This window comes from Protobothrops mucrosquamatus, unplaced genomic scaffold (assembly GCF_001527695.2).
Source record: "Protobothrops mucrosquamatus isolate PMUCROS unplaced genomic scaffold, P.Mucros_1.0 scaffold8234, whole genome shotgun sequence".
Taxonomy (NCBI): Eukaryota; Metazoa; Chordata; class Lepidosauria; order Squamata; family Viperidae; genus Protobothrops; species Protobothrops mucrosquamatus.
Window position 1 is genome coordinate 1 of NW_015394030.1, and position 12509 is coordinate 12509.

Below are 12509 nucleotides of genomic sequence, written 5' to 3' on the forward strand. Positions count from 1 at the left end.
ATATTTCACCTATTTATGTAGAATTATACTTTGTGGAGTTAGGGATATTAATATAAGGTTACTTTTAGATGAATAGTATCCTGGGATTAGGTTTGGGAAGTCCGGGTGGGGGGTGGGGAGGGGGTTTTCCAATTGTGATGTACTTGTGTTTGCTTTTTTCTTATGTTGAAAATAATAAAAAAAAAATTTGAAAAAAAAACAACAGTGATTGGTCTCGTTCAAGTCAGCGACAAATCTGCATACAGACGGGAAGTTGAACAACTAGTCATGTGCTGTGGCCGGAACAATCTTGAACTGAACACATTCAAAACTGTAGAAATGATAGTGGATTTTAGGAGAAGACCTCCTATTCTACCACCTCTTACAATACTTGACAACACAGTATCAACAGTAGAGACCTTCAAGTTTCTAGATTCAACAATATCTCAAGACTTAAAATGGACACCTAACATCAAAAATGTCATCAAAAAAGCACAACAAAGAATGTTCTTTCTGCATCAACTCAGAAAGTCCAGAGCTGCCCAAAGAGCTGCTGATACAATTCTACAAAGGAATTATTGAGTATGTCATTTGCACCTCTATAACTGTCTGGTCTGGCACTGCAACCAAACAAGACAGATACAGATTTCAGCAGATAATTAGAACTGCAGAAAAAACAATTACTACCAGACTGCTTCTATTGAAGACCTGTATACTGCACAAGCAAGAAAGAGAGCTGTGAAAATATCTATAGACCCCTCACATCCTGGACATAAACTGTTTCAACTTCTTCCTCAAGACAACGCTATACAGCATTGCACACCAAAACAACTAGACACAAGGAGTTTTCCCCCCATGCCATCATTCTGCTAAACAACTAATTCCCACAATACTGTCAAACTACCTAGTAGGGCTGTATTACTATTATCTTTCTCATCCTTCCTATTACCTATTCCTTATCTTCTTATGACTATAACTTTGCTGCTTGTATCTTATGATTTATAATATTTTACTTAGTATCCTAGTATAATTTATGTTGACTGCTTATTTAGTATCCTATGACCATCACTGTTATATTTATGATTATAATCATGTGATTTATCACCTGTTGCTTGTATGTATATTGAAAGCTTATGTACTGGAGACAAATTCCTTGTATGTCCAATCACACTTGGCCAATAAATAATTTGATTCTAAAAGTAGAATGAAAAGCTGGAGTTCTAAAGCTCCCAATAATGAAACCATCCATTTGAACCTAATAGTGAGTTCCCATAGTAAATTAGTTGTCACTGAGTCAGGCTTATCTGCTAGTGACTGTATGAACAAACATTCACTATCTCAATCAGTCTTCAATAACCATCCTTGTTTGTTGTCCTTCCCTTTTTCAGCTACCTTATCATCCCATTCATCATGCAATAATTTGTGAAATTTTACTTGCCGATTATTGCTTTAAGAAGGCATTTGGTCCAAAACCAAATAGTTAATGTTCTTAGTAACCATATCAAAATCTGCTTCTGGAAAGTATCCTTCTTTTATATTTTCTCAGTGCTCAACCTTTAGAACTGTACCCTGGAAAGACTATGGCTTGAACTACTCTGTGGATGGAACACAAATATATTTATTCTCATCATCCTAAATTCATCACAGATGCTGAAGATTAATTTTTTTACCTCTTCAGTATCCTGTCATTTTTTTCTGTCAAGCCAAAGCAAATTTTCTACCACTTCAGTGCTTTGCTGTCACATCAAACTTCACTTTGCATGCTGGATTCTAGTTGATGTTACATTTTAGGATTTAACATTAATCAGGATTTTTCATTTTTATTTTCAGAATGCACTTTTCTAAGATTTAACCTTTGGGCTAACAAAAGGACACCATTCAGACCCTTTTGGTAGCACTGACTTCTGGGTGGCCTGTAGGGATTAGGAGTGGGGAGCATAGTATTCCAGAAATTCTTTTCCTTTGTGATCAGTTCCAGTCAATGTTGACTGTGCAGGGTGTCACTTTGTGGGACCCAAGAAGCAGGGCACTTTTGTCAAGGTGATGCTTTCTGGAACATCATTCTTCCCAGAATGTGTACAGGTTCCCTTCTTGCTTTATTTAAAGAAGCCTTTAAAACCGGGCTCTTCCCTCAGGCCCTGAGTGAAAGTAGATGCTAGACCTCTTATCTTGATGTTTTGGGTCTCTCTCTGTTTTCTTCCAGACTCTTTTTTAAGCAATGGGTATCTTTCTTGTATTCGTGCAGCTTGTTACCTGTCCAGAATTGTGACAAATTAGGGCAGTCTATACATAAAACTGTAACCTATGCACCTCAGAATGTGTTTGACTGCCTATTCTAGTTGACATTGCTTCTAACATTGCCATTTCTATAAGTTCACATATAAGTAAAATATGCAGGGACAACATGCATCCTTTTCTCATGAATTTTCCCATTCTGAGCCATTAGTTTTCCAAATTCAGTAATTATCATTCATTGTAAAAGTTACTTGGAAGAATAATTAACTATTGTGGCCTAACCATAACCTTAGTATATTTGATATTGTTATAATATATACAAACTGCCACCCTCCCATAGTCAATAAAGCAAAGACAAATCTTTTTTATATTCTTTGCCTCTTTCCACATCTTACATTAACTATCTAATTACACCTTTATACCTTTTCTGAAACTTCTCTGTGCAATTGGTGTATCATTCTCCATGTATGACTCCATTCTTTGATGGCTTGCATGAGAAATCAGCACAACGATTCAGTAGTTAATACATTATTTTGCATCTCCTTTTTGAATTAATAAAATATAAATAAACTGATACCTAGATGCCTTTTGTGTTTGGAAGGACAATGAAAAAAAGAGAAATCCAAAGGAGCTGTTGTTTGTGAAGTTGTAAGTAAAAAGATGAGGACCACTATTGTCACTTAGTATCAACTAAATGCAACTAGTGCAAACATCCAGCATCCAGCGAAAGGGGCAGACAAAGCACTTCCACCTTGCTGCTATGAAAATTGCATGGATATTTCAATGTATGCACCAGGAGCTGAATTCAACTGGAGAGAATCTTTGTATTTACTATTTGCAATAATCCATTAATACTCATAATAATTGACTGAAATGATATTAACAATTTTATGATGCCATGTAAAAGACAATGTTAGTTATATGACAAATATCAAATGTCTCAAAACAAAGACGCTTCAGAAAAGCACAGTGGCTAGCCACGCAGATGTGCATTCATTTTAATATCTAAAAGAATGAATACATCTCATTCATTCCAATTAGAAAACCAAATAAATTCAATTGATGAATTCCAAATGAAAAATTTATTACTCATTGTTTTAACTTGCATTATTTCTGTTTCTGCTGGATAAACACCTAACACACACAGCAGTGGGCTGTATGAGTTAAAGGGGGGAAGGTAAGAGAGTAATAAAATTGTCAGGAATTAAATGAACTATACAGAATAGAAAACTTTGAGCTAACTTTGGTAGTTGGGTTTTTTTTGTATGACTAAGTCTTAAACATTTCACATCAGATGATATATTGTAAAGGGGTTACAAATGAGAGAAGAGCAGACAACCTCCCATTGATACCCAAGGCAAAATATATATAAATGGCTTATAAAACTGACTTTATTTGGGACTGAAATTCAGCAGGCACAAAGCTGGGGATGGGGGTGAAATAGATGGACAACACTAGTATAATATATTAAAAGCTCATATGATTTAAAACATTCCATAGTCATAGGTAGCAAAATATGCATTTTAAAATTAATAGAAATAAGATCATTTAAAGCAATGAACTGAAAATGAAAACTAAAAAAATTGACCTTTCAATAATGAAAATGAATGGGAAACTTCTGTAACAATCACTTCATAATGAAAGCTTGTTACTACAATACATTTTGTAATTTAGCTTGTATTATCAGTATTTGACGCTTAACATTTTAACAAGATTTTAAATGAACTACATTCATTATTCACAATGTTGTTTAGAGAAACAGAAACATTTGACAAAATATAATATTTAATGCAATTCCTACTTAAAATCACTATTTTGATTATATGTTCACTCAACCACCACAGAAATTAACAGCTACTACGTTCTTTGGCGAGCAAGAGCCTGTTACAAATACATTTTGCCATTTTTTCCAAAATATTTCATGTTACATCTTTAAACCAAAAAAATTCTATTGCACTTTTAATTTGAACTGTTCTTTTAAGCACCTTAAAGCATGGTACCTCGTTTTATAAATTAAAGTATACCCAGTTTTTCAACCACAGTCATTTTAAGGCTGAATACAAATATCCTGGGAAAATAGTTTTATGACAAAGAGTATCACAACATGCAGAATAAGATAATTATAATAATTATAATCAGAATTCTAATCAGAATTAGAATACTAATTTTACAAAACCTTGCTGAAGCTCTCCAAAGCAAGGTGCAAAAGAATCAGAATCATTCATACATTTTTTTATGTTTTAATTCATCTGTTTTTCCTTTTTAATGTTTTGTCACTGAGTATAGCATTGGGTGAATTTGTCTTCATTTTTAAATTCCTTTTTAAAACTCGGGTTTTTGGAGAGATATAAACCTTGTAAGGAGATTTTGATTCATATTTATTCATGTTTTTACACTTTAATATATTACATGGGGTGGACAATCTATCTGTTAACAGGTATCATTGGAAAACTGAAAGGCTAACTTCTTTTATTGACATTTGTCTAACATTTCAAATGCTGTGGTTTTTTTAAAAAAGAGGTTCAGCAGTAGATTTTGTAGAATTTTCCAACAACAGAAAATTCTTTTAAACATAATTCCTCCACATAAAATTTAAAACATTACATTGAACACATTATACAACATTATAATAAAAGGCATAATCTTTTTACATTTTCCCATTATTAAGTATATAGAGTTTTCTGGCAGCAGTAGAAATCAATAAGCAGCTATTTGTTGTGCAATATTATGGATGCTGTTATGTACAGTAGAATGAATCTTTAAGCAAGTAAAAATATAGATATATTGATGCATTTAAAGTTCATTTGAAGCAAAATTAAAGGTGGTGTCAAAACCTCTAGTGGAGTTTAGTACCAGTTTGTCAAAAAATCTCTAATCATCTCATCAGAGTTTGAGTCTAAGCAAGAAAAAGTCCCAAATATTTACACTGTATCAAAACAATATAAAAGTTTACTAGTCACTTCCAGTGTGCAAAGTAAGCAGAAGTGATTACTGATTCTGTAAAATCTCGTTGAAGCATTCCAAAGCCGAGTGCAAAACAATCAGAAATCTTTAGGCAAGTTCTTGGGTATCTTTTTAAATAGTCTGGTTTTTTTTTCTCCTTTAATGCTTTATTGTCAGGATAACTTCTAAGGTTAGTGCAAATTCATCCACCATTTAGGATCTGTAATCCTTCCGAACTGTGTGTGCCATCCAGTTTACTTTTGTAGTCCAACTTTCTCTGAGTGCTTCATCAAATTTCTGCTTAAACTGTTTTAATGCTTCCTCATCACTCTTTCCTAAGGCAAGAGAGTCCTGAGAAAAGTAACAAAAACATGTTATTTGTCTTTTATGCTCTATATTTTCAGATCATTTTGCAGACTGTTGACCAAATCTATTGTTCTGCAGTTAATTCCTATGGTTTGCAGAACTCAACAAGAATATGAGATAGTAGATAATATTGATTTACATATCTGGCAAGAATTGTGGGAAAGAAACAGGAAACTCACTTTAGCTACTTCTTATAAGGAAAATCTTTATAAGATGTTTTACAGATGGCATTTCCCACCCACGAGGTTAGCCAAAATGGGTCCAAATCTTTCACCCATATGTTGGAAATGTAAAATAGCAATAGGGACCTATTACCACATGTGGTGGGAATGTCCTAAAGCCCGTGATTATTGGAATAGGATAAGAAAATGGTTGAAAGAAATATTAATGTTGGAGATAGAGCTAAAACCCGAACTCTTTTTATTGGGTATAACCACAGATAAATATGACAAGGGAATAGTCTACTTGATGTTGCACATCTTGACTGCTGCTAGACTGGCTTTTGCACAAAAGTGGAAGAACAAAGAAACTCCCACAGATAAAGAGATACTGCGTAAAATACTATCTTGTGCTGAAATGGACAGGCTTACGATGGAACTGACAGATAAAAGCGGATCAGAATATTTTGAAATCTGGGATAAATTGTACCATTGGTGGGAATCGAAGAGGACTGTTGGGGTTATAGATTAGCGATAAGATGGAAATATATATATTCTTAAGTTAGCAAATAGAGAAAATATATTTAGTATTGTATAAAAAGTTTATATATATTTATAGAGATAAAGAATTGAATTTAAGAGGAGAAATACCGTAATTTGATAGAAATGTATAAACTGGAATGTTTTCTTTTTTTTGGTTGTATTATAAATAAAAAAATTTAAAAAAAGAATATGAGATAGTGCTAGCATTTTTTACTTTAGAAGAAAGGAATTTGTGTTACAACGAACAGTTCAACAGAAAGTTCAGGAATTATACTGGCATTTCGATTCTCTTACAATCAAAAGCTATTAATTTACAAAGTATAATCCCTAAGTACGGTACTTCACTAATTCAAAGATTTCTTCCTAAACTCATCTCCGGGAAAGTTCTATTAACTTGTGCTGGGATTATGAATGAATTGGTAAGAAGACATTTTACAAAATGCACAAGGACCTCTCACCATTTGAAATTCACAATATTATGATCTTACCCTTCCTTTACCAAAAAATTATATCAAGGGGCTTGTCTACTTTACCCCATAAATCTGAAGATTAAGCAGAATACAAGATTCAGAGACAAATGGTCAGAAATTTTATGGTACAAAAAAAATTTCTAAAAATTATCACATACCGTAATAATTTTTACATAATACCAAGATAATGTTGAAAGTTTGAAGATGCTGCTCTGAGCAAACATCAATTGCATATTTATAAATGAAAATGAACAATAAAATATTCCTTCATGGAAGAATCAGTTCTGTAAAAACGAAGTTGAAAAGCTCCACATATAGAGCTCCTTCTAAAGCATGTGATTTAAGCTAGAAAATCCATTTACTTCACCATTTTTTATATGAGAGTGTTAAAAGTGATGTTCACTTTTTGGAAAATTATTTTTGCACTGTTTATTAAAGAATTATTCAGGGTTCAGATGGAAAAAAACAAGCAAAATTATATTATGTATACTTGTGTATTTGCTCGGTGGAAGCTATTAGAAAAGTGCATATACTGTATCTATGTTGTCACACATATTGTCCAAGAAATAAGATAAAAAGTCTCTAAAGAGAAAGAATGGGCAACATGATGTCTTCCAGATACTGCTGAATTCAAACACCTGTCTGGTTTAGCCATCACGATCAATGAAAAAGCATGATAGGAACAGCCTTGCAATAATATAGTAACTTGGGTTAGGTTAGGGAGTTGAGGTGGATATTGTGGCAGGGCTGTTGAAGGTCTCTACCTGAGATTTTAGGAAGATGCTACTAGTTGGAATTAATACTGTTGCCTAGGTTAGATGCAAAAGTTCATCTTATATGAGAAATAATAAAAACATATTATATAATTACTATGAAAAAGCTTGGAGAGAATTTAGAAAAAATGTACAATATTATCTGACTAAATTGTCAATTATTTATTTAATCTATATCCAGTTTTCTTGGAAAACATAAGATGTGACTGAAAACTAACAAATGCGTTTCATCAACAACTAAGGAGTTGAACATGTTTCCCCCATATCACTAAACTATTAGAGATGTACCTTTAGATATTGGATGTCTTTAACAGAAGTTAGCTCTGGAAGCCCAGCTGTTAACATTAGTGCAAACAAGGTGATAAATAGGTTGCCATGTCTTCGCAGAATCAGGTATGCTTCTTCACAGTATTGGCGGAACCTTAACATTAGCATTAAAAAAACAGACACTGTAAATCAGGACAATAAAAATAGACAGACTGGACAGGTGGCCTGGTCTGGTTTAAGACAATGATGAACAAAATAGATTCATCACTGAGAGTTGATGTTTATACCATCACTTGTTCTTATTTTGCAACTGTTTGAAAAAAAGACGTACAGGTTATTTATTCTGAAAAGTACTTATTTGCAAATAGTTTGCTTTATTTTTTACTTAGCAACAGCATGTATAAGAGCATGATAATTCTAGTTATTTGACAGAATGAAGTTGTGTATTATAATCCAAATTAGAGTGACAAATATTCATATAGACATGGAACAAGCGAGTAAACCATAGATAAAAATTCTCAGGATCAGAAATATGATTACATCAGTGTCTGATGTCAGGAATGAATTCATGCAACCCTGGATATCAGTTATTCAGTTTTTTCTAAACTATTCCCCAAGAGAAGAAACAATGTTTTCTAGTATTACCACTATTGATTATTCTATATAAATTTAAAGGCATTATTCCCCCAACTGAAACAATTGGACATTGTTTTAAAAAGTGGTTCTCAAATTTATCTATTACATTTAACACTGAGTTCCAAAAACAACTTTTATTTATGTTCTTAAGTATTCATGGGAATACTTCAGCAGGTTTTCTAATAAGTAAAAAAAGAGAACCATTTTCCTTGTTTTTTAAAAAAGGAGACTTTATTTATTTCAAAAGTATTCAAATATATGGCTTTGTGATCAGCGAAAAAGATTTTATATGGGAAAACAATAGATTGTATGTATGCACATGTGTCCATACACATACAGATATATAGACAGACACACTCTCAAGAATTCTCTTAAAATTCAATAGTAGTTCAAATTCTGATAATCTGATATATTAGACGAATGAGAACAAGCAAAATAGAACTATGTACAGAAGAATGCCTACAAATGCCTACTTTTCCTATAATGTCTATCATATTATTTGTTTTCTTTCATATATGAAGCTAGACATTATGTAAAATCTACTTTCCAAAGTTAAGCTTGACGGTTTATGATGACCTGAATATGTCCTTTTACAAGTTGGGTTTTTTTGGCCACAAGAGTTTTTTTATTGCCTTCCTAGATTTTCCACTCTTATCCTACAGTGTGGAGGTTTCCTATATACTAACCAGGTCTAACCCTGCTTAATCTCCCATCTCCCACCTACTGGACAGGTATCTAAAAATTAGTATAGCGTCAATTTGATTCTGTCACATAGGGATCTAAGACTAACCCAGAACTAAATTATTCTAACAGGTTTAGTACTTACCGGCCAAATTTTTCAGTGTTTCCAGTTTTTCCCTGCTGGATGACATGAATAAAATCATATGTAAGGATGAAAGGGACTCGTTCTCTTTTAATTCCAAATTTGGATTTGAAGTTTCCAAGAATATGACCAAAATCTATATGAAACAGCTGGAAAACAGAACAACATTATATCTGGGAAAATATTCATATTATTCATAACAAAACACTATCATCTTATTTTTAAATTCTTCTGCAATGAAATACAACTGCATCTCTTCAATTATGATGAATAATTGCAAGTTTTCAACTAATAATTTATATCTTTTTAATTAAACCACCTAAATGATTAAATTCCTTCTCCTTGGCAGGGAGAGGAAGTCTGACTTGAGAAAATGCAGTGGCTTTTGGGTCAGTTGATGGAAAGGAAAAAGAGAATTAGGAACAAGGTGAGTTTCTGGTCTAGTGAGATATTTAATCTTCAGTTCTTAATGTTCATATGGAAGTTAGAAATATTCACCCAGGAAAGGATTTATATTTAGGCAGGTATTCTCAGATATATGTTTGGCAAAGGTTTGCTTGCTACTTTATAACTGCCTGAAAAAAGATAATCCCACTAACAATTTTGAGTTAAATCTTGAATTAAACAACAATTTAATATTTGCCAAGTAGGATGGGGAAAAAATCCAAACACATGCTAGCAGTTTACTCACAAAGAGAAAATTGCTGCATCAGGAAGACAACTGCATCTAGTGCAAGGAAGGCAAGAGGAGAAAAATGGCCTGAGCAGAAAAGGGTAGGTCTCACTCCACTGCAATGACTCTTTTATTAGGTCAATACAAAATACTTAACACATACCCAAGGTGGAAGCTATTGTCACATATCAAAGGAGATTTGCAAAGCAAAGGAAGTTCTATGCTCCTAAGGCACAAACATACTCAAAAGCCTATTTAATTTTTTTTAAAGTTATCACTTCATTTTCCTATTATGCAGAAATGTTAAGTTTGTTAGAAAATGTTACATAAGAAAGGTTTTAATATTTTTAGAATGATATACATTTTATGAGAATGATGAAGGTAACAGCATTCTGTGAAAAAACTTTTCCCCAACAAAATCACTATTAGAACCGTTACATGCTGGAAAGCTACATGGCAGTGAGGGGCAAAGGAATCACCATTCTGAGCTGGGAGTGAATGTCTCTACTGGGATATTCCAAACAAACATTTCCCCATTAATATATTGACTCTTACCTGACCATTCTTCCTAACCATGATATTGTCACTGTGTCTGTCTCCAATGCCCAGGACATAAGTAGCTACACAGTAGCCAGCACAAGACAAAGTGAATGCCTCAATGGCTTGATCCAAATCTTCTCTGAATTAGAAAGATAATAGTGTTTATAAATAGACTTGAACCAGACATTTAAAATTTTATACTATATTTTTTAAAGAGCTGCTTAAATTACAGAGCTGAATCTCATTTAGTTTATTTACCAAAATAATTCCAAGAGCATTATTAAGAAAACATCTTGCAAAATGAAATGGCAAATGCAGAAGGAACTTTTGGAATTACTTCCCACCAATTCCTCATTAATTACATCCTCACATCATGCAACTATCATTGAAGTGATTTAAGGACTATTTTCTTTATTGTTATTTGATACAACAATGATTGTATGACTCTACACTGTAAGCTGCTAGCAAGAAAATGTGTATTTTTACGCCCTAAAACTTGTATCATCTGAACTGCCTACAGATCTGCTTTTCTGCAAGAACACTGTAGAGTGCTGCAATGAAGTTCACACATAAAAAAATAGCAGGTGTTGGTGCAGCAGGGGCCTTCTTTTGCATCCTGCCATCTTATCATGAAAGCCCTCACTGAGCACACGAGAGAAGGCTCAAGCTGCGAAAGATGGTTCTGGGTGGTGCAGAAGTGGTTCATAGTGCGATGGCAGGGAAGGCCAGATAGAGGGAGCAGTTGGTTGCAATGGATAGGTGGACAATCAAAAGATGGCCATAAATTTTGTTCAGGTGACTGCGAGGGAAGTGGCCATGACCAGAACTATGAGGAACAGCTGTAAGTCCCTTCATTCAGTGCTGTTGTAACTTTGAATGGTCACTGAATAAATCGAAATTAAGCAAGTATTACATGTATATCAAAGAATGCAATTGTAAGGAACATTAACATTTAAAAATGCTAATATTAAAAAAAAATCTAATATTATAGGAAATCATAAGTGTGGTGAGAATGTTAAAAATGATATGGTTGTAGCAAATTCTTTCACTAAAACCATAGTTGAAAATGCAATAATCAAGATGGATTTTTCTTTCATACATGGCAGCAATGTTGCAAGCAATTCTGGAAGATGATTTATAACAGTATGAACAGTATGAACCTTTCCTTCCAGCCTATTTTTTAAATTAAATATCACTAAATATTTAGTAATTTTTATAAAATATTGGCCTTGTACATGATAACAGCTGCTAGAATTGTTTCACACTACAAATTACCTCCCCCCCCTCTCTCTCTCTCACACACACACACATTCTGCAGGTGTAGAAGGTATTACATGAAAATATAGATGTATTTGCTTATGGAATATCGTGCAATGTTTTAATGTATTTGTGAAACCTGCGTGAATACCTGACAGTAAGACTCTTTAACAACATTCTGTTCCTCTACACAAATGGAAAGGTAGCAAGAGTGATTGCAAAATTAGAAGAGATTTGTTGTTTAAGTCCCTAGGCAGAGGCACCACTGAAGACCAATTAGTTTGTCACAACTCCTTTATTAGTGACTTTCTCAAATGTCACTAATCTGATCAAAAAACTGAAAGGATGCTAAAAAAAACGGGAATAAAGTAATTAAGAATTTTCTACATACCCAGTATTGTATTCTTTAAGCCAATTTAACAGAGCATCTTTGTTGAATGCAGCAGCTGCAGCAACATTACTACTGTTGAGTTGAATGTCTGCAATTGTTTCAGCGGCTGAAACCACCTCAATTAAACCAGAATAATCTCCAGTTGCTAAACAGCCATAAGGCAACAGTCTGGAAAAAATATGAGTTTATAATTAAGTCAGAATATTTTTATTTATTTAAATTATTTTTATCTCCTTTTATCTTCTTCAAAGAGAGTTTAAATCAATATGTTGTCCAAAATCAGTATTTAATAAAGAAAAAGAAAAAGAGGAAAGCATTGTTCTGAATTTCTAGTACTTGAACAACAGATGGTGCTATCTCCCTTATTTCAAAGTACTACAATTGAATGTTGGCCAAATGCAATTTTCAAAAAAGGAAAAATGCATGAGGTTTCCAGAAAAATACATTTACGTAGA

General features: G+C 33.2%; 1 protein-coding gene across 1 annotated transcript; it reads right to left on the reverse strand.

Annotated features, from left to right (window-relative positions):
* Window positions 1–5320: 5320 nt before the first annotated feature.
* On the reverse strand, window positions 5321–12222 carry LOC107300739 (phosphatidylinositol 4,5-bisphosphate 3-kinase catalytic subunit beta isoform; the record flags this gene model as incomplete). The annotated part of the gene is made up of 5 exons (XM_015830039.1): window positions 5321–5508; window positions 7756–7888; window positions 9197–9342; window positions 10422–10545; window positions 12055–12222. Coding segments are annotated over 5 exons (709 nt in total), but the record flags the coding sequence as incomplete, so codon positions are not given.
* Window positions 12223–12509: the final 287 nt, after the last annotated feature.